Here is a 22,758-nt window from a genome sequence, read left to right as displayed (position 1 = left end):
TGTACCTTGCTGAACAGAGAACCCGGTTTATTATTACCATCCAGCTCCATCCACAGATAATAATACAAAGCATATTCACAAGTTGCATTTTTTGTCTTTTACAGCAGCTGTTTATCACCCCCACCCCCCAAACATTCCTTCCTATATGCCTCCAAAACAACCACTAAATAGCCACAATTTGTAATATATCTCGTTTAGCCTCGCGTTTCTTCGATTTGGTGTGAAGACTGGCCCCAAAGATGTTCTTACAATACAAAAGCAGAACATACTCACCTTTTGTTTTTAATTAAAACAACAGAAAAATGGTTTTATACCACGTCATTTAGACATAAGGGCAGACACCGCAGACAATAAGCCCCTCGATAAAATTCTGACTACAGAAATGATATTGTACTTGCCGGGGGGGAAAACACAAGAGCCTGTGTATCACTGTATAAAAATGTACAGTGGCTTTATTGACATACATTCCATATGTTTACATCTGCGAGGAGGCACACCCAGTATTGCACTTCATTAAAAGTTCTGGCTCAAAACATAACCCAGAATATCAAAGAAAACTGAAGTGTCGAGTAGCAACATCGGAATACACATATGAAGGGTTACTGTCATTATATACAAGATTAGATAAATCGTACACTATTTTCCTCCAGCGTAACATTCTAAAGTCCTCTTATAGCATTTGAATCTTTAGCCGTCAAACCATGATGCACTCCAAAGTGAAGGAATACTGTACAGGATTACGAAAACATAGTTAACATACAACAATAGAATCTTTAATTTGTATTTTGAGAAGCTTAAATCATGGCCCATCCATGGTGGTCTCCAATTCGCTTCAAAATCCTCCATACGTTGTTAGACTTCAGTGGTCAGGAGGTGTGCAACGTTTATACAAGCCGCAGGGTTACAACGGCTGCATGCAAACACGTCACAACGGTTGATTTTTTTTTTTGTTCTTTTTTTCCGTTCTTCAGTGTCTTAAAGAAAGAGAGGATGCACCCTGGAGCACGGCGGCCAGTCCCAGTGCCCTCAGTAGGGGACATCCGGTTAGTATCTGCTCTCAGGCTGTGCTGAAGAGGGAGTCAGCCGCCACAGGAGGGTGAATATATCTATATAGAGCGAGATCATTACAGGACCATGGCGTTTAAAAGGTATGGGCATTTCTACACACACCGCAGCCCAGCGCAAACTCCTCTCCGGTGGGAGGATGTACCACATGCAGGGGACACTCGCTTCCTTCCAACTGTTTTCCTTTTGGTCCTGTGAGGGAGGGAGGAATGAAAGAAAGTCAAAATGCTGTCTTGCCAATTTGTTGGCTAAACTTTCAATAACTGAAAGCGGCCTGTAATAGAACAAAGGCTTATTCAACAAGAGAAGGATGACACATGAGTTTCAAACAAACCAAAAATGGTGGTGGGAAGTTTTTATTGAAGGGATAGTTCACCCAAAAAAAGAAAAATTGCTGTTAATTTACTCATCCTCAAGACTCGAAAGTGTCTTTTTTTCTTTCAGTTAAACAGTAAAGACGATTTTTCAGCTGAAACTGTTGTCCTTGGGGATTTAAATAACGCAAGTCAATGGTGACCGTCACTTTGAAAGTCAAAAAGCCACCCCAAAAACATATACAAGCAAAATAAAATTAATACCTATGGCTCCTGACGATTCATTTAAGGTCTTATAAAGCAAAGCGAAACGAACATCAAGTCAAGTCATCCTCATTTATATAGCGCTTTTAACAACGATCTTCTGCAAAAGAAACTGAAACATCATTACCTGTAATCCTCAGCCTCTGCAAATGGTCTCAAGACTGTTTGCCAAGGCTTTGGATTACAGGTAATAATGCTGTAAATAATGTTACCTTCATAATGTGACACTGCCACAGTAAACTTAAGTGAGCATCGTTCCCTGCACAATGCTCACTTAAGTAAAAAATAAATAAATAAATTAAGTAGTAAATGTGCCATATCTACATTTTTATTTATTTATTTTTCATTGGCATATAGATTATGTTGATTTTGAGCATTTGTTTTTTGTTTGAGGGGGAATTAGAGGGACTTTTGTTGGTTTCTAAGGACTAATTATGATGGGCCACACTTAAAAAAGGGAAGGGTGGCCATTTTGAAGAGGTTTGTGTGTGTGTGAGGGGCAGTGTTGGGTGTAACTAATTACTAAGTAATTAGTTACTGTAATTTAATTACTTTTCCCTTGAAAATATAAAGTAAGGGATTACTCTTCATTTATCTGTAATTTAATTACAGTTACTTCTGATGTAATTGAGGTACTGTAAATACTGTGTATAGATCAATCTAAAGGTGTCTAAATCGCACTCGTACAAGTTCGTATGAATTATTGTAAAATATGTATGAAAAAAGTGAGAAATGTCATGAAATCAGACATAAAACAATAGTGGGTTTAACATCAAAATGTATTGTCTGATGTTAAAAAGTATGTTTTTATAATGTAACCTTCTCCACCTTGGTCTGTTTAAGGATAATTCATGCAATCTTATACTATTTATTTGAAAGAATTAAAACAGATTGATGTCTATCCTTGTATTATTCAGCTGGTTGAGATTGATATGGGATTTTGAAAGTAATTAAAAGTAATTAAATACTTTTTATAGAGCGTAATTAGTACAGTAATCTAATTACACGGTTGAAGAGGTAATTAGTAACTAGTAATTAATTACTTTTTTAGAGTAACTTACCCAACACTGGTGAGGGGGTGCCTTTGCTACTTTAACTCAAGAGCATTGGTCCAAAAATGATCTATGAAAATAGGCTTTTTTTTAGACTATACTCTGAGGATCAATTTTTCCTGTGTTTGTGTGGGACCAGCAGTTCATACTAATTCTCCTTTTGGGGACATTTGATTTTTCCATCTGGACTTTCGGTTTGCTGACTGCACAAGGCAGAAAAAGGACCGATTCATCAGACTGATGAGTATTATTTGTGGTATTACTTATTACTGATGCGTTGAGGCCTATGAGCCCATTCATGGACTTCCATTATTGGGACTATTTTGTTGGAGTATATAAAGGGCTGAACGTTTTGTTTGGTATTACCTTCTAGAAAATGAGTAAAAGGGAACAATACAATCAAATTCAGTTGCAGTAGCTATAAAAAGACCTCAATGAATCATCAGAGACATGAGTATTCTTTTTGTTTCGCTTTTATATGTTTTTGATGACTCTCAAAGTGACGGCAGCCATTGACTTGCATTATATGAATCACCAAAGACCACGGTTTTCAGCTAAAAACAGGCAAATATTCCTTTAAAATGTTGACAAAGCGTTTTACCAGCAGGACAATGGGGCAACTCTTCTTTTGGGACACTGGTCATCCTCTGGAAATCATCATGACAGGCGTTGCAAAAATGTGTCGTCCCAAAGCAGAAGAACACGGCCACAGAGCAACAGTAACGGCATTTGTACTCCAGGAAATCTGTCCCATGTTTAGAGCACATCTACAACAAAGAGAAAAAAGGCCTAAACAAACTCATACCAAATAAGCACATACCTTACAACCACCGTCTTTCTCTGTTTTGCTATGATTAGCCATAAAGTATTGAAAACACCTTACTTTCACCTTACAGCACTTTTGTAATGCAAAAAGCATTATAGTGATGAAAATTTGGGGGAGAAATGTACTTAACTGTTATTAATTTTAATAATTTAAAACAGTAAGATTAAAAATGTAATATATATTTTTTCTTTGTAATTATTTTAATGTGAAATACATGTTCTTAAATGGTTTCATGAGATTCACCAATGACCTTTGAAAAACCCTCAAGTTGATTGAAAACAGTGCAGCCATGATGATCACCCATGTAAACATTTAAATTGTTAAAACATTTAAAAGTAAAAACTAAATTATTTGGGTGTGCGGACCTCATGCAATACAATAACAAATCACTGGCCAATGTATAACACAAGTGCTGCAGGGATTTTTTTGTATGCCAAAAGCAAAAATGATATTTCCATTGAAATATTGAGCTTGTTTTCTGCAAAAAGTCATTCTATGACATAAAATACACCAGTAATACCACATATTTAAGTTCAACACAGACCTTATTTCAAGCATTTAACCAAAAACCCATTAAAAACCCATTGACTTCAAAACGACAGAACCAGATTTTTTCTTATAGAAGAATTTCTGGGTATTGGGGTTCATTCCTGCAGCACTCTATTGTTTTCAGGCACACAAATGAAATGTGCTTCACTCCCCACCCCGAAACCCACTGTTGTCCCACTGACCTGTGCTCTGGACACATCTGAGCACGCTCCACAGATGAGCTCACGGGGATCATAATCATCACCTTGTCCTGCTTCAGCATCACAGCGAGCTTCTCCCCCAAAATAGGCCTGGATGAGTAAGAATTTCCACTGTTAGCACAACAGCTGGAGAAACAGCTTCATTACAGCAATGTCTTCTAAACAGATTATGATACGCCTGTCATGCCAAACAAATAGCTCTTCCTCCACAGGAGTGAACTGAGCTTCATCTTTTTTATCAACCACGTTTTTTCATTCGATTCAAAGTAAACAGAGACATCTCTAAAGGGACAGTTCATTCAACCCAATTATTTTCTTTCTGGAGAACGGGAAATGCTTTCTTTCTTCTGAAGGTTTCCTCAGGCACTATATAGCAGGAAGATTCTTGAAAACACGTTTGTGTTCCACTGAAGATTTGCAAACAATACACTAAAGGATCTAACCTTTTTGCATTTGAAGCAAACGTAGTAAGCATATCTGTTCATGGCAAATCCAGCTGGGTTGTTGTGGAATCGAGCTCCAGACATTGTGATGGCTTCACTCTTGTGTAGTCCTTCGTACTCCAGTCTCATTAAAGCCTTTCTCCTCACATCCTCATACAGCTCTTTGATTGGGTCCAGCAGGTCTTTTAGGACAGAGTGGTTTATTTTGTTCTTAAAAGAAAAAAAAACAGCACCGGGATAAATAAATAAATGGGACATTAAGCATTGGATGTCATGAACAATGTCTAGCTGATAGAGTTTTGGCTTTGGTTCTTGCAGAAAACATGATTTTGATTTTGCAGAGAACATGAACATGATGATGATTTGGTTGGTTTTGATGCCAGAGTCATTAAAGGAATAGTTCACCCCAAACTGCCATCAGTTACTTCAAAGTCACTTCCTCATCATTTATGCCAACATACTTCAAAATTTCCCATTCTATGAAGAAAATCAGTCATAGTTTGGAACAGAATTTTCACTTTTCTAGATGAATTATCCCTTGAACTGTAAGATTTGGGGGAAAATCTAATTGAGATATTTCCGATATTGTTTTATTGTACCTAAATTATATTTGACTTTTTTTGTTGTTTTTTTTAACAAATGCAATAAAAAATACAGGTATCAGAACTTGGTATTGGTGAGTACCAAAAATTAAAGTATTGGTATCTGTCTCAATCTGGAAAAACTGGTGTGGTGCATTTCTATAAGAAACAATACTATTGTAGTAATTTCACTGTAAAATCCAAAATATATATAGTAAGGTATTTGAGAAAACGACTATATTTTACAGTACAACTGTTAAATTACTATACTAATATTTATGTCTTAAATTCTTCATTTAAAAATGTTAAACCTTCAAGCTTTTTTGGCAGAAAACTGTGAGCAGTCCTTTATAGCCTTTCTCCTTCCTAAGCGCTTCTCACTACACGTTTGGGAAGATGGTTAGCGCACATTGGATTTCCAATGAAAACTTCGGATCATGAGCTTCACACGAGTAAATGAACACAGTGGCCCACTTCACTCTAAAACGCAAGGCGCATATGATTTTTTTTTCACGGTCTTTGTCATTTTATAATCGCACTAAGCCATATTGCAATTTCGGTTTTATTCCAATTAATCTTTCAGCCCTACCTTTAACTCTCCTAAAGCGAGTCCAGACAAGCTTATTTACCTTACAAATAGGGCAAGACATGAACCCGAAGGTTATCCTAGGCCCAAGCCAGCGGTTCTCCAGAACCCTTCTTGTGCACTGAAGATGAAACACGTGACTGCAGTCCAGCTGAAAACAACCCAAATAATTACACGCTGATCTCCTGTGTGTGTGTGTGTATGTATGTAAGCATTATTCTGTTGTACCTGGATTGCTGGGGCAGCAGACAGAGCCTCAGTGAAGCAAATCATGCACATATCATCAGCATCCTGTTTCAGAGAGGCTTCAGTTTTGAAACAGCCATGTAGGCAGGGAAGACACAGCTCTTCATTTTTGACCCCTCCACACGGGTGGCCACACGGATGAGTCTTACTGCAGGCCAGTTTAGCATACTCCTACACACAAATATGCACAATGTAAGATCACTTAATTCCAGTAAAACATTTAACAGTGTAAACAAAGAATATCAATTCAACATTTTGAGCAAATACCTGACAGTCTTGGTCTGAACATACACTTCCTACAGCGGACAGCTCTGTGCCGTTCCTGGTGCCGCAGAAGCGGCAGGCGTCTGAACTACTGGAAGCTGGTTTACCTGAGGGACATTACAATGATACCATTTTAGCTATAACTAGTCAAATAAGCCACTAGTCAAATAAAAAAAGAATTAGGATTCATCACAGCTGAGGCCTAACAGTTAACGGTCAGGGTCAGAAATTATGCAAAAGTGACAAAAATGCCCCAAATAATTCAATTGTGGGGGCAAAGCACCCCTGATGTGAATTGCTCGGATTTGATCTGTTATCTAACATGTAACATGTATTAACATCCTGTTGTTGGCTTATGTCGTGATGGGTTAAGTGCCTCTGTAGACACTCTTAAGATGTCTGTATTTACAGTCTCAGTGGTGAGTGCTGTTGACTGTGCAGGTAATATAAAGTGATTAGTATTAAATAAATAAATAAAAGAAAACAGCTATGAAAACACTCGATATGAAGAAAATTATATCTTGTATATGTAATTATATCTTATTATATCTTGTACATCAATAACTACTTTTGTGTATGATTAATTTATTTCATAGGTAACAGCCATAATTGCTCTAACTGTGAATTTATATACTTGATTCAAATGGACATTATGATACATTTGATACATTTATGATACATTTCATACATTATGATACATTTATGATGATAAACTTAATTTTATAATTAATATAATGTATTTATATTTTTATATATTAAATTTTAAACGAACGCTATGTTGGAAAATAAAGCTCTGAGAAAATCAATTCAGACTGCAAATATGGTCTCTTAATAAAAACGAACGCCGCAGTACTGACAAAGTTTGAGTCCAGTTTGCAACATTTCCCATCTTCTCCTCAACATGTCCCATCTTTTCTCTAGATTATTAAACATGATTACAAAATGAAGAAAAGTCACCTGTGTGTTCACGAAACTCCACCATGGCCTTCATGGTCTTGGAATCAGCCAATGCCATGAGCCAAAAGAGTTTGGTTCTACCGCAACCTTCATGTAGGTCCACTTTAATGGCTTCCTCCTCCTCCTTAAAGACCTGCACAAGACATTGTGTTAAAAGAAATTTAAAAACATCCTATTTCTAATTCCAACTCCATTTTTTCAATTCCTGCAGTACATTTATAAAAGCACCTATTTTTGCTCGTATACCTGTATCATTATTATACCATATTTTTTAAAGCACCATTTATTATAATTATAGAATTACAACATGATGTCAATTGAACAACCAGCCAGCAACTACACGATTCTTCTAAACCCTTGTTTAGAAAAACTGACACTGATGAGCGCTCGGGGTTCACCTGTCTCTGGTGGGAACGTGTGCGCCGGTGGAGATGGAGGAACCGGTCACAGTCCGTGCACAGGTTTCCACATGCATTACACAGAATGATGGCTGCCGTCTCTCCGTCGTCATGATTATCACACATGGGCTGGGAAATAAAAGTCAGGGTGAAGAGATAAAGAGCTCATTCTTGGCTGAAGGACTGTAATTAACTTGATTGTGCTGTTTAGCATCCCAGAGGCCTATTTATCCCAATGCGCCTTACCATCTGCTTCTGCTGCCCATCTTTGCCCATCCAACGACCTGAAGACAGTCGGTCCACGTGGTCCTGGTCCAGAACACACAGAGAGGCCAATGCGAGCCACAGCTAAAGAGAGGAAGCAGAACAATTTTAATTGTATATAGAAGTCTTTCAAACACATATTCCCCAGTGAATTTCCAAGACTTTTAAAGTCATTTCCAGTCCTGGATAAGGAGTAAATTTATTTTAATATATTTATTTTTAATATATTTAAAAAGGTTATTCATGTGTAATATTTTTAGTTGGAATAATGTTTTGAGGTGTTTTGATGTCGAGCTGAAATCACAAGGGTTTTCTGGTAGAACGGTGTCTTGTTACCGGCATATAAATGAAGGTGACTTGACTTGAAATAAAAACAAAATTTCATGATGTTTCCAGGTTTTCAATGACTTTGGACCTGTTCATATTCATCTATATAATAAAAGTAATTATTTGTTTTAGGAATGTTGCATTTCATCCTGTGGTTGATCTGTATCTGACAACTGTAACTGAAGGATCCTGAGTAATACCCAAAGTCCTTTTAGGCCACTCGGCCACCATCTTGGCAATGCCTCTGGGCAGCTATTTCAGACTAGCAAGACCAATCTCCTATCTAAATGAATGGGCAGGGAGTCAGAAGTGCAGTTTCACTGGTCACTGGGACATAAAAACTGCTTGTATAGAAACAGCAGTAAAATATGATAAAAATCGCGAAAAAGTTTGATGATTTTGCCCCAAAATAAGGTTTAAAACACGTTAACGTTATACGTTAACTACGCATGCGGAAGGGTTTTCGTCTCCACTGTTGCAAACCTCAACTGTGCGCATGCGTCAGTGGAACCAGACGATAGGCTTAAATGCTTCCCGGCCTGACTGTTAAAAGCAGACGATTGGCTTTCCAGCGAGAGGGGCGGGACATGTGCGTACAACCGCCATCTTTGGCGTTGGGTTGTCCCTACATAGTTGCATTGAGGATTGAGGAAGTGGCACGTCTCTATATAAATTGTCTCTGGTAATACTGACCTAGTTTGCAACTGTTCAGTTGTGACAGAGTGAGTGCAGTGGAGTCGTACCCGAGTGGTGGCAATGCAGCGCACTGGAGAGCGATGCTCCTCTTCCATCTTAGTGAGAGCAATGATGGTCTCAGCAATAGCATTCTTAGTCACCCTGGACCAGGCATCCGAGAGGTGTCCCTGGGGTAAAAAGACACTTAAATGATGAAGGACCATTTCTGCAAAGGCATTAAACACATCTGCAGGAGATGAAGTTAAGCAGTGGAAGATTATATATTATATCATTCATAAACATGCAGCTGAACAGCAAATCTGCTGCATATTAACATGAAAATGGTGTTCAGGATTAGACGGGCGATTACTACTCACGGCAGCCATGTCTTTGACTAGTTTAATGATAATCTCAGCGATCTGGGGTGGAGTGGAGCCCTTCATCCACCAGTGACTCAATCCACGGCGTATGTAGCTGCACAAACACCAATAAAAGGTTATTAAATATACATATTAATAATAAAAACAACTAGAGTGGCCAGCTAAAAATATTTGTCACAATGAAGGTATTTTTAATCAAATTAAAATCTACTGAAAGTCAATTACCCCAAAACCTTTGACACTAAAGTCATGAAGACATCATACAAATAATCCATATAAATCATCTAACCACATCTAAACCTTCTGAAGAGACATGATTGCTTTATATAATGAACAAGTTTAATTTGGGCTTTTATCAAATCAAATGCACATCAAATATAGTAACGCTGGAAGCTCAAATAATGTGCGAGAACCAAAGAACCAACCAAAGTTTTTTCCTGTGTGTCACGACAATCTCTTTATGAACTTTTTGAAGCGTCAAAGTTTTGGTGCAACAAACTTTCAATTGAGGGGTCAGAAATCTCTCAGGTTTCATTAAAAAAAAATCTTAATTTGTTTTTTGAAAGTCTTATGGGTTTGGAACGACATGAGGGTGAGTAAATGAAGACAGAAGTTACATTTTTTGGGTGAACTACCTCTTTAAAATGCACAACGTGATTAATCCCACTTAAATTTCATGAAGTATTTTAAACAATTCTAAAATGGCCAATTGCAAGCCAGCTGACCTTGAGTTGAAGATCATGGGCAGGGTGACTGTAGTGACCCCTTTGCCTGCTGCCATGCCAGCTGTGCCACCTATAGTGGTGCCCTTCGCCTTGAGCTGCACAGTGAGGGCCTTGGCGATGCAGCCCAAAAACATATCTAATATGCCCAGTTTGGTCCAATCACCCTTCTCAGTGGAGTGGATGATGTCACTGATGTCTGCTGGTGGTAGCGCCTTTACGCCAATGACGCTGGCCAAGCGCATGGGAGTGACCTCAGGAAGAACGCGTCTGAGCAGGGACGTCACCTGCATGGCAAGTACAGTGTTGCACATCAGATCCTGATACTAGAAAGTTAATTTTAAGACTTGTGTTTCATGAAGCGTTCACAAACCTGTCTCTGGACACGTGGCGAGGCAGTGTGAAGTAGGGAAAAGAGGTCCTGCAGTAGGGTGAGCTGCTGGGCTAGATACTGTCGGCCAACGTTAGATCCACTCAATGCCAGAACCATAGACAACAGCTCAAAGCAGTACGCATCAGAGGAGGCGTCATCATCGCTGGGCTGAGAGTTTGCGTTCTCTTTGCTGGAGATGGCGTGCTCCCATTCCTCCCGCACACGCGTGGCCTCCATACGGATGGCCTGGACGATATGGGCACATACCTAAGGGAGGCAAAAAGTGAAATCAAATTACGAACTGATGAGACATTTCAAACTAAATCAGGGGAAAACTAAGTTTGTTTGGAGTTCGTTTCAGGAGTTGGATAATGCACTTTCGATATGGCTGGTAAACGCATATCATCAAACTACCATCTACTAAATGATAATACTAAAAACAAACTACTACTTTAAATTGGGAAGTTATGAATAATTCTGTCTGAAATAATTAATTTAAAATTGTTAAATACTTATTATCATTTAGCACTAGAAATTTAGCCCTAGAAAAACCACTTGCTTTTCTTTCAAACATACTTGTTTTGTGTGGATATTTTCATACATTCATTATTCATTCATTTTACCACGATGAATACGAAGTAGGTAACTGCTGCTTCACGACCAGTTTGACAGTTCCATGCGACTGCCACTGGGGGTGAAATGCGGCAATCTTATACGAATGCCGGAGACAGTGAAAACGCTGCTTTAGCATGTGGCTAAACAAATAATGCAATACTCTAATAAATCATAAATAGGGTCTAAACAATCGATTTTTCATCAGATGAAACAATGTATTTTTATATTTTTGGAAACAACTACTAGTATATTTTTATTCAACACCATCTGGATTTTTAGGCAGCTCACTAGGTTTTCTGGAAAGCCTAGAGTAGTTTTAATGGTGTTTACCTGTTTCTGAAGGTTGGTCAGTTTACTCCTGCTGAAAATAATGCCAACCATGTGTTCCTTCAAGTCTGCATCAGATGGAGCCTGTACACGAAACATTTCAACACAATTTACCAATTTCATCTCATGCTTCAACACTTGATATGACATTAAGCAATGATTGTAAGGAGCCACCAAACACGACAGATGCTGGTACTGACCTTGTCTTCACCCTCAGGAGAGGACAGCAGGTTCTTCTCTTCTTGTTCTGGTGTTGGTTCTGCATCCCCACAAATTAGTTTTCCAAATACCTACACAAACACATAAACATGACTATTATACTATTTGCCTTCCCTTTAAACAATATCCAAAAATGAGTGTTTGAAATGCAAAAAAAAAAAAAAAAATATATATATATATATATATTATTTTTATTTTTTTCACACAAAAGTGTTTGATGTGAAATCAATGTCTCTAGTATAGTGGTATACAGCGATTTGTGTGAAAACAGCCTTAGTGACCCGTTTGAGATGGTTTTCAAACACTCTGCTGTATATTTAGGTTTATGCTCTGAAGTATGTCAAAGGTATATATTTACAATGCGTTTAGCAGGTCTTTATGTCAAACGGGTCAAGTCGCAGATACAGAATTAAATAAGTGCTGCTGTTGTATAACGGGTCAGGTATCCTGTCAAGTATTCCGGGTACAGGTTTAGGTCCCTGTGAGGGTTGTGGGCTTACCTGTGATGTAATAAGGCGGAAGACACGCAGCGTCTCAGCTTCACAGTTTTTCTGCTGGGCTACACTGGCTGATATCTGCCCAGCAATCTTGATGCTATCACCCTCTTTCCAGCCAAGCACTTTGACCTGCCGAACCCTAAGTGTGTTCTCAGGACCCTTAAGCTCGATCTTGATCACATGGTGGTCCCCTCCAGGCAGCTCGCTGGTCACCCAGCCTATGTGCCTAGAGTCTAAGTCAATCTGAGACAACAAAAAGACCATTCAGTGAAATGTCCCACAAGACCCTTAGATGACCCAGACGCTGGTCTGGTGATCTACATTTCCATGTAGACATTTTGGCTGTTGCCTTGTAGCTCCTCAACCACAAGACTATGAGTTTAACTGTCTATTTTAACTCAAAATTAAATTAACTTGACATGCAGATTGCAGAAGTAGAGACAAGAGGTTGTTTTAACACATTTTTCTCTCATTTACCAAAATTGTAAAAACATTCATTTTGACTAATAAGAAAATATGGTATTGTGTCCTAATTGCTTCTCTATTTTAAAATCATTACCCCAGTAAATATAAATGCTGAAACAATGCACTTGTAAATGTATTTCTAAATATAATAATATACATTGTATTTAACAATAGTAATTGCATAATGAAAATCTACCTCAGGCGTTCTTAATTTAATTTATGAAGTCACTCTACATCTAAATTTACATAGACAAGTGGAATAGTATACATCTATTTAAATATCAGGGAACAAGTTTGATAAATTCAAACAGGACAAAGTAAAACAAAACAAAAAAATACTTTGTACAACCCAGCCTGTTAAAGTAAATTAACAGCAGTGCATCTGGTGTAGATACATATCAGCATAAAAATTCAATGTCCAACCTGTTTGATCCTGCAGAGATCTTCCACAGCCTTTCCACAAAGGAATATCATTGATGTGACTTTATTCTGACAGAAAACAGAGCAAAGGTTATATAAATCAATTGCTGTGCATGGACACATGTATTAAAACGAAGAAATTACAACAAAAAAAAAAAAATAGAAAATTGTCAATCTGAAGGTTTTATGTACTTTGAACACTTCATTAAGTGTATTATTAATACACTGACTGACAAAGAACAGACAGAAAGAACAACAGTACGCAAACTCACTCCAATGTCACGAGAGTTGTCAACATGAATAGAGACATATGACGCATTGATGCCTTTCACGCAGCATATAGTGATGCTCTTTGTTTTGTTCTTATCTTCATCTCCAGACTCCCAGAACGTCTCAGTGGAGCCATCAGTGAGGCTGCCAATCATGGCTGGTCGACTGGATGTTTTAATGTCCACCACGCTAGTCAGATCTTTCAGACAGGTCATCACACAAAGTTCCTGAAATATATGTAAAATGTAAACCTTGGTGTTTTACATTAAAAAAAAAACAAATATAAAAGGCAACAGGGGAAAAAAGTCTGATGAAGTTGATGAAAATATTCCCACCTGACTGATTGCTTCGTATCCCGACTGTACGCTGATGTTAAAACTCTCTTCACTGTCCCCATCGTCTGATTTGGACAGGATGTTGTTGATGTGGTGAAATACATTACTCTGGTGCAGGAACTGATGATCTGACTGTTTGAATTTAAGGCTCCAACACCTAGTGAAACAGCAAAAAGTTACTAGATTTGTATATTTTTGAAGAAAATGTGAGTGTAGCGAGGCGGTGTTCTTTTAGCATGTTTATATAAGGTTGCTAGATTGTCATAGGCTGCTAATGGTGCGTCTATGCAGAGGCAGAAGATACCTCAGGGCCATCTGCTGAAGTGAGCTTCCACTGGGAAGAGACATCATAAGGTCGGAGATGGTTTGGAGCAGACGGTGGAAGGTGTGGGGCAGCGGATGAGCCGCCTCTCCTGCGATGAGGATGTCAGACAGGGGGTGCTCACAGACACCTAAATCCTTCTCCTGCAAGAAAGAAGGAAAACTGCCCCATGTCAGAAACGTCTTTTCATCACAAGTGAATAGTGACTTATTAAAAAAACATTGAAAGTTTTATCATCAGGTCACACCTGTTCAAGGTTCTCCTTGTTCCCTTTGTTCTCCTCATCCTCCTCTTCTTCCGTCTCAAAGGGAGACGGAGTCAGAGACGCCACAAAGTGCCACAGGATATCATGGAGGGAGGTGGTCTGGGTAACGTTACACAGCAGCCAATTAAAAGCCTAAAAAGGAAACACAGAACAAAGGGTTTAAGCAAAACTGGACAAGGATGTTTAACATCGTTTAACAGTTTTTTCTTTCATAAAAAAGCATTTAATAACTGATTATATTCAGATTTTATGATTTTTCCATGATTATTGGAACCCTCTAATTAGCTATTATTCAAAAGTGTTCGTCTATGCCTGAACAATTTGGGACAGGAAGTTAGAAATTGAGGAATGTCTGAAAGAATATCGCTGACCTCCATGGCAAACACCCTGCAGGCTGATTTGCGGAGTGCATGCTTCATAGCCACCTCCAGGCCCTCTAGGTCATGATGCTGGATAACAAATGCCAACACGGGCCACTGGAAGTTCCTTTCACCTTTACTTAGAGAGCCATGGGCTGAGATCAGCCGAGACAACTCAGGAGAAGGGTGACGAAGCAGTGATGACCCAACTTCTGTTGAAACAAGCATTATTCACTTAGATTTAAAAAAAAAATCATCTTAACTTAAGAGTATTACAAATCATCGCAATACCACCATTTTAGAAATTAAACTGTTAATATTTACAAACTAAATAAAAAGTGGCATCTAATATTTCTGGTCAGCTATCACTTTTGCTGTACTGACAGTTTAAATTAATTAATTCCAAACGATTGAAGAACTCAAATATTGCTAAAAAAAAAGGTATAGGTACCGTAAATATGTCAAAGCTATGTATCATTATATTGGTGCATATAATCGGTTTCAGCATTCTTGTAGCTTACACAGTAAATTATGGTAATACGGAGTCATTTGCAATTTCGTTTTACAAAGTGATACAACAGTACCTGCATCCCCACTGTGTACCCTGCGTCTCGGCACTGCTTTGACCCGTGCTGGGGAAGCTGAGTGCTGCTTATCATACTCAGAGGCAACCACTGAATATGAGCGCTGGAATACTGTCCGTTTGGCTGTGTCACTGTCTGTGATTGGACTTGTCTCCAAACTAAAAAAAAACAAAGTTTAAAAAGAAGACATCTTCCAGAAATAATAAGAATACCTGAAGCATAAAATCTTCAAAAAAAAAGTAGGTCACTAGAACTTTTGGAGATGGGAAGCTTGTTACAGTACCTTGGGGGCATAGACTTCATGTTACTTCCTGGCTCTTCAAAAACATTGGGGCAGGCATCTGGGGTGACTGAGATGTAGGGAGCAGGGACTGACGTAGAACGCAGGTAACGCATCTCATCCTGAAACAGGTTGTCATCTTGATAGGCCCCAAAGTTCTCAGTGTGTTGACTGCAAAAAGGATATTGATAAAGACTCAATGCAGATTCAATACATTGAAATCCTACAATAAGGCTGCTCTTGGTCATGGTGATCAAAGTGAACACAATGTATTTACCGGGCTAGGGTTTGCAGATAAAGGCAGCCCATCTTGTTGGGCAGTTCCTCGGAGACTCCCTCTTTGAGGCTGGGGAGATGTGAGTGGAAGGGTTTGGGTGGATGATGGCAAAGCAGGTTAGGCTCAGCGGCGCTGCTCAGAGAAAGCAGGAACAGTGCATTGGCACGGATCACCTGGTGGGCCTCCATAGTTGGCAGAGCGCGTGGGGTTTTCACCTGAAGAGGTTTCTTTCTTGACTGCTTAACCTGTTCCAAGAACCAATGGGTTAAACCCAAGGAAGATGTATAGAGTGTTTTAGACATGCAATATTTACAAATATTCTGTTTTCCCTACATTGGTAATGCCAGGTATACCTTTTCTCTAGCAGCTGTTTGTTTTTCTCTCAGGTACTTCTCTCTACAACGATCACACACCAGGTACCAGGTGCTTCCTCCAATTCCACCATCCCCACAGTTACCAGCCCAGCCTCCGCAGAAGTGACCAATACTGTTATAGCCCTGACCACCAGCATACCGGCCACAACCTGAGAGAACACAATAAAGCAAACTGATGAATGATCTCCATACATCGGTCTTATAACTTTCTGAATAATACCCAAGAGTTCATGGCACTATACCTGGGTGGGCTTGTCTCATGTGGTACGTAACAGGGTATGGGTGAGACTCTCCACACAGCTCACAGATAGTATCCTTTTCTGGGCCTCCCATAGCTAACTGTGCCATCTCCCCAAAGAGGTTCCCCCTGGGACGCACCTCGGCCTTATCCTTCTTCTTCTTCTCTTTCTTGGTCTTCTTGCCATCCTTTTCATTCTCCTTCTTTTTAAGGATAGCACTGGATCCTGGACTTGGGAAAATCATGTTCTGTGTAGCCGCTTTTATGGTAGCCATGGATATGTCCTCCCAGAAAGCTACTAAGTGCTGGAGGGTGAGAGGCAAGATGGACTTAGACCTCATGGAAGAGTGGCTGGTCATCTCATAAGAGACCGCATCATTTTTTCCATCCTCGCACTTCTCAGGTAAAGGTGGTTCTTTCAGCATGGACAGAACCTTGTTCTTGTTGATGCTACCCATCTTGGAAATGTCTGGGCCATGTGGTGATATGTTGAACATGTTGAGGGCCGAGGAGATCTCCAGAGAGTGGCGGTTCTTTAGTTTGTTCTCCTTCTCGTCAAAACCCTGCTGACAGCTAAGAGAATTACGGATGGGTGCATGTTCTTTGGTCAGCTCAGGGTTGAACTTGAGGAAGGAAGAGCATGCCATTGCATCATGTACTATGCCCTCATGCCACAGGAAAGCAGCAAAAACGGCACGAGCACATTCCGCAACAGAAGGCGACATGGCTTGCTTGGCAGGTTCAGAAGGACGCACGTTTTCACCTTTAAAGAGTGGCCCGGATTTGTCTTTTTTAGGTCTCACGTGCCTGCTGGAGGTTTTACGGCTAGCTTTGGGTGAAGAACGACTTTCAAGTTCCTCCTTGACCGGGGCTTTTCCAATACTGAAGTGGACCTTGGAGGAGCCCTCTTCAGCATTGTTCAACTCTGCATTCTCATCATTGGCTTCATCATTGGATAGCAAGGCGCTGGACCTACACACCTCCACCACTTCACTGTGGAGATTTTCCTGAACAACATGGGGAGATGGGGCTCGGTTTTCAGCATTGATGCTTCCTCCTTTGCTCTCTTTGGGTGAGACCTTTGGTTTGGGTGATGTAGATCTGCCCCTCAGAGGTTCCATGAGAGGAATCTTCTTCTTTCTAAGTGTGTCAGGGTCCAGCGTGTAGGAGTCAGATTTGGATCTCTCACGGGGAGGGTCCAGGTGAGCTTTAGAAGAAGGACTTACTTTAGAGGGCAGGTTCTTATCATGAGGAGAGGATGAGCGTGGGGAACTGGTGCTGGATGGGCTAGATCTGCCAGAAGTAAGGGACTTTTGTTTAGGCGAGGAAGAACGGGAACCAGGGTTTGGAGACTCAGCCCTAAGGCCTGAGGTTCGGCCATCAGCTTTCAGGGCTTGTAGGGTGTTGTGGTTAGGGGAATGAGAGCGACTGTGAGAGTCAGACCTCAGTTTGCCAGTGTCCGATTTGAGAATGAGGGCCTCGCTGGCAGACAGACTGTCATTGTTCTTGCTCTTCACCTGGTCAACAGATCGGCTAGAGTGACTGTCGGTTTTGGAGGATCGACTCTCTTGGCGATGCTTGCTGCCTGGAGACATAGACCGACTGGCCATGTTATCCCTGTCACCTGCGTATTATAACACCAACAGTTACCAATGCGCAACTCATTTATGCAGGGGGTAAGTCTTGTCAGGCCTTTTCACATACGTAGGGAGTAAGAAAAAAAAAATCAAGACGACAAAATAATTATGGCACCTAAAAATAAAAGGTAAAAAACAGGAACTTAAGAAATGAAATGTAAAACAATAGATGTAAAAATAACATTGACAAGTATCCACTGAAATCCAAGAATTACCCTAAATTTGAATTTCTTTATACAAGAAGTTAAGTAATTTTAAGGTAGCACGATGCATAAATAACTAATGCAAATGGAAAGCACCCAGGTCAAGTGAAATGTTTTGTCAAGCCTACAAAACGGTCCCCGATATATATTCCAAAGCACTGTACATACTCTGTTGCCATGCCTATGAGGGGAAATAAATGGACTGTGGTAGAGAGGATGACATGAAACCCATCCCTGTAGTGAGTCTCCAGGGTGCTCCCAGGAGAAGACATGCATTACCCACCCTTTTGTCTGAGAACAAGAGATGATAGAGCGGTGCCAGGGCCGGTCGCACTGCTTTTGTGCACACGCTCACGTGAAGCAAGGCTGCGTGATGAAGCATCTACAGCGGAAAACAGTGGCAAGGAAAGTAAGCAACAAGGCTTGAACCAAGGAAAACCATCAGAAAATGAGAAAGAGTGAGATGAGTACTGGTATGCGAAAACAACTCTGGCCGTGTTTAAAACTGATATTAACATTTGTTTTGGGTGATCTAATCAACAGCCAAGAGAGATTTTAGTTTACACCTGGTATTTGCATGCAACTCAAATGGGTCTCTTACCTTACTACGTTTTAGAAAGTATGCATAATTAATTATACTTAATTATGCAACTTCCAAAGAATCATTGTTCTAGATGAAATTAACGAATTTAACAATTGAATTACAACGGATCTGAAATCAACACTGAACTGAATTCATGAAATGAATTGTTCCTGTTTATCACTGTAAAGCTGCTTTGAAACAATCTGTATTGTATAATGTGCTACATAAATAAAGGTGACTTGACTATTAACTGGGTATTTGACATGATCTCTGTTACTGCAGAGAAGTTCTGTGAAGTCATATATAATATATCAAATATATTATTTCCTTAAAGACAGGTAGTTTATGATTTAAAACCATTTTTTTTGCGCAGTGAAGTAGTAAGCAGATTACACGACTAATGCAATGTAGTTTCAGACAACATTCAAATCGGTTGACAAAAATGAGGCATTGCAACCCCATTAAAGCCGTATAATTGGTGATCGGATCACCAGAGATGGATGTCAATACTAGGTGTAAACAGGGCCAGAGGAACATATAGGGGACTAGAAAGATATATGAATCGAGAAAAAGCAACAAGTAGAAGGACAGACACTGTGAGAGAGACAGACTGGTGGAAGCTGGGACAATGCTAAAACAAAACTGTGAATCAACCAGTGCAGGAAGGATGGCAGAAAAGTCCGAATAAAATGGTTGAGTGATGAGTTGTAATGAATGTGGAAAGCAGATTAAGAGTATTCTGGCTGTGGAAATATTGAGACAATTTCAAATCCAAAAACCCAATTATATTTTCCTTATGCAGACATTAGTGCATTTTGAATTACACTTGGGCTTAAATGCACAAGCACTGCATGGTTTTGATTGTGTGGACAGATTGCTGGACCTCTAGGTAACTGTTTTGCTAATGAATAATCAAATGAATCACTCTACATATAAGCAAGCAAATAAAAATTTAACTGCAATCAAGTCAACAGAAACATCTGACATGAAACATACTGTTAGTAGCTACAGTGGAAAAACAAAAGATGAAATTAAATGTTATTCGGCCACTGAAGTTTAAATGAGATGAGAAAGGAAAGAATCACCAATTCAAACATAGCAAGCAAGCGGGTGGACGCCGACAGAAAAGCAGGGGAAATAAGCCTGAACAGAACTCATCACAACCTAAGGGATACTAAACAATTAAGCGCTTAAGACAAGAACAAGCAGCACCTGTGTAAGCAAGCACCACCGCCACTACCTTATAGACGGACAGACTTACTCGGAAGCTGTGGATGCGGTTGAGGCTGCTGGGAAAGGGATTGTCCAAACACAAATGGGCTGTGGACAAGGGAAGAGGGAGGTTTGGCAGCTTGCTCAAATATGGAAGGAGTTGGGAGGAAAGGCCCAGACTGAACGGAATTCAGTATGGCACTCAGCCGGTCACCTGCAATGCGGAAGACAATGGGAGTGCTGTAGCTTATATGATCCTTAAAAGGAGCCATACAAACTCGCTAGTCAGTTTAACGCCCCACACAAGCACTCTCACTGGAAGTAATGGGGTTTGTGAGTGGGTCAGCTGAACCAACGTGAGGGGAATAAGGAAGGGGGGGGGGGGAGCCGTGGGGATAGGTTTTCATGAAACCTCATATCTGGAACATCCACATGGTCACAGATAAAGCATTGGCAGACAAAGCCAATGCTATGCTTTCATCCCTTTTATAGTGCAACTCTGGAAATTACTTTCCAGTTTTTTGTTCAAATTCAAAGTATCAAACATTTTATTTTCGAATAATAATCAAACATAATCATAAAAATAATATCACTTAATTAATATTTTAGCAGAGTAGTTAAAGTCAACATGAAAAGACTTCCGTGATGCATGTCTGAATGCATATTCGGTGAAGAAAGAAAATGTAAAATGGGAATTGATTTTATCTATAAGAAACTGATTGTATTACAAAACGTAGGGATTTCATGATAAGCGTTTGCAATGAATTCTGAGAAGGTCTTTTGACTGTTTCAGGTCAAGTTCACCCTTGAGAAAATGTCATGGTATCCTACTGGAAGTATCTTTAAAGCTTGTATGGGCTTTATATGCACAGCTGCACTACTTCCTGAACTTAAGCCAGCTCCTTGTTTCCTGTCTGCCATTATTGGCCAAATTGATTAATTCAGGTGTGTCTGATTATTGTTGCCGTGACTACTGAGGTCAGGCACACCTGAATTAATCAATTTGGCCAATAATTGCAGACAGGAAACAAGGAGCTGGCTTAAGTTCAGGAAGTAGTGCAGCTGTGCATAAAGCCCATTATATTACCAAATTACTCCATTTTTACATTATTGGCAAATATTGATAGAATTGCAGACAGATAACTGGATATCTTAGGTAACATTGACCAAAAGAGCAAGATATTAAATTCTGAAAAAATTAGGAAGACATTTTTCTTTGGAATATCGAGCAATGACGAATCAAGCGCAGTAAGACTAGGAATGTGTACTACAGGGATTAATTAATGTTAACATTGACTTAAAAGTTGACTTTTAGTCAGGAAGGGTTTCGTTAAGCTTCATAGTTAGGTGAACTTAGGTTAGGTCTTTTTATTCAGATGAACAAAGATTCAATGAGTTTAAGAGAAGATGAAGGACCCATCAGACAGCTGTCTATGGGTAATGCCACTAAGCAGTGCTGCATGAGAACAGTATGGTGGGTAAGACCCAGCTGCAGCACACAGAGTCTTGCCCATGCACACAATGATGCCTTCACACGCCACAGACGACAGCCAAGACACACAGCATGCAGAACACAATTACTCTGATTAAAGAGCTGAATAAGAGCAAATGATTGTGTTTGCTTATTAATCATTTGATGCATGTTTCATATATTCTATACTATTGCTAAAAACATTACATTTACAGGCACAAGGGTCATACAGCATTTTAAAAAGATAGAAGAGAGTCTGATTTCCAGTATATCCAAGCATCCAGGATGTTTCCATGACTTTTCCTGTTGTAAAATGTCATTTTAAAATAGAACAATTCTGGTTGACAAGCTATTCTACCACTGTTGGTCTAAAATACATTTTGTGAAGTAACGCTTAAACGTCAGGAAATAAGTACGAGATATATTTGCAGGAACATGGTACAACAATTTTTTTTTTTTATTTGGTAGATGGCCTGTAACCATATAAATAGAGATCTAAGTGTCACTCAATAATAATTTACATTTTATTTCTAACTCTACCGGATCTTTACTCTCACCTTTGTTGTTGGAGATGCCGTAGTCGAAGCCCTGAGCTCCCGAGCTGCCCATGCCCCTGTTAAACGCCTGAACTGAGAATGGGCTGGGAGGAGGGGTCTGGGCTCCATGCTCCAAAACTGCTAGCTCTGATCCAGAGAGAGGGGAAAAAAGGCATTAATAACTGAAAGCCACCTGTATTTAACTTGGTTTAGATGTGCTATCTTGTTGGTGCACCACATTATTGATTTCCAGAATATACTTAAAGGGGTCATATAATGGTACATGCACTTTTACAAGTTGATTGTACTGCAATGTGTGTTGTCAGTACCTGTACACAACCATCATTTAATGATAAAAATCCATCCAGTGGTTTTGTTTTAATCTCATTTGTTTTCCCCTGCCTCAAATCGAGCCGTTCGACCGTTTTCTGAACCACTTACGTAGGACCGAAGTATATCTTTATAATGCTTAGAAACCTTGCATGTTGCTTTCATGCAGAAACTCCATATTTTGTTTTTTTTTTATTCATAAATCATAACAATTGGTCACCCTTTATGCCTCCCTGTGTTTTTTGCAAATATTTGACCAATTAAAAGTATTAAAAAGAGCTTGTGTTAATAAACCTCGAGACTCCATTGGATCCTCAAACTGTCAGTCAAACCTCATATCTCCACCCTGCCTTAATATTGAAAGAAGTGCCGCACACAGTTTGGCACGTCTCTGCTTGCTTGTAAAGCATGGGTAAATAAAAAACTGGTTGTTTGAATAAGAACAGAATTTTA

At 39.5% G+C, this 22,758-nt stretch overlaps 1 protein-coding gene across 17 annotated transcripts in view; it reads right to left on the bottom strand.

Annotated features, from left to right (window-relative positions):
- Positions 1–426: 426 nt before the first annotated feature.
- Positions 427–22,758, bottom strand: part of mycbp2 (MYC binding protein 2) — an 88,578-nt gene continuing 66,246 nt past the window's right edge. For 13 of the 17 annotated variants that reach the window (XM_039683385.2, XM_039683390.2, XM_039683387.2 and 10 more), the window contains 31 exons: positions 21,997–22,122; positions 20,018–20,182; positions 18,457–18,555; positions 16,338–17,957; positions 16,075–16,244; positions 15,722–15,966; positions 15,448–15,615; positions 15,165–15,322; positions 14,593–14,792; positions 14,204–14,353; positions 13,939–14,099; positions 13,635–13,791; positions 13,302–13,526; positions 13,033–13,098; positions 12,148–12,387; positions 11,629–11,718; positions 11,432–11,512; positions 10,487–10,753; positions 10,117–10,400; positions 9,389–9,485; positions 9,080–9,199; positions 7,992–8,093; positions 7,746–7,874; positions 7,348–7,480; positions 6,394–6,497; positions 6,109–6,297; positions 5,924–6,031; positions 4,714–4,923; positions 4,253–4,360; positions 3,297–3,462; positions 427–1,257 (listed from right to left, as the gene is read on the bottom strand). In XM_039683385.2, the coding sequence (XP_039539319.2) occupies positions 1,142–1,257; positions 3,297–3,462; positions 4,253–4,360; positions 4,714–4,923; positions 5,924–6,031; positions 6,109–6,297; positions 6,394–6,497; positions 7,348–7,480; positions 7,746–7,874; positions 7,992–8,093; positions 9,080–9,199; positions 9,389–9,485; positions 10,117–10,400; positions 10,487–10,753; positions 11,432–11,512; positions 11,629–11,718; positions 12,148–12,387; positions 13,033–13,098; positions 13,302–13,526; positions 13,635–13,791; positions 13,939–14,099; positions 14,204–14,353; positions 14,593–14,792; positions 15,165–15,322; positions 15,448–15,615; positions 15,722–15,966; positions 16,075–16,244; positions 16,338–17,957; positions 18,457–18,555; positions 20,018–20,182; positions 21,997–22,122 (6,254 nt within the window). In that variant the 3' untranslated portion in view covers positions 427–1,141. The remainder of the gene's footprint in view (positions 1,258–3,296; positions 3,463–4,252; positions 4,361–4,713; positions 4,924–5,923; positions 6,032–6,108; positions 6,298–6,393; positions 6,498–7,347; positions 7,481–7,745; positions 7,875–7,991; positions 8,094–9,079; positions 9,200–9,388; positions 9,486–10,116; positions 10,401–10,486; positions 10,754–11,431; positions 11,513–11,628; positions 11,719–12,147; positions 12,388–13,032; positions 13,099–13,301; positions 13,527–13,634; positions 13,792–13,938; positions 14,100–14,203; positions 14,354–14,592; positions 14,793–15,164; positions 15,323–15,447; positions 15,616–15,721; positions 15,967–16,074; positions 16,245–16,337; positions 17,958–18,456; positions 18,556–20,017; positions 20,183–21,996; positions 22,123–22,758) is intronic. The other 4 variants (XM_039683394.2, XM_039683398.2, XM_039683388.2 and 1 more) reach the window with 3 other exon arrangements.

Source organism: Pimephales promelas, chromosome 7 (genome assembly GCF_988280905.1).
Source record: "Pimephales promelas chromosome 7, fPimPro1.hap1.1, whole genome shotgun sequence".
Classification (NCBI taxonomy): Eukaryota; Metazoa; Chordata; class Actinopteri; order Cypriniformes; family Leuciscidae; genus Pimephales; species Pimephales promelas.
Note: the sequence above shows the minus strand (reverse complement) of the source record. Positions and strands in the feature narration are given on the sequence as shown.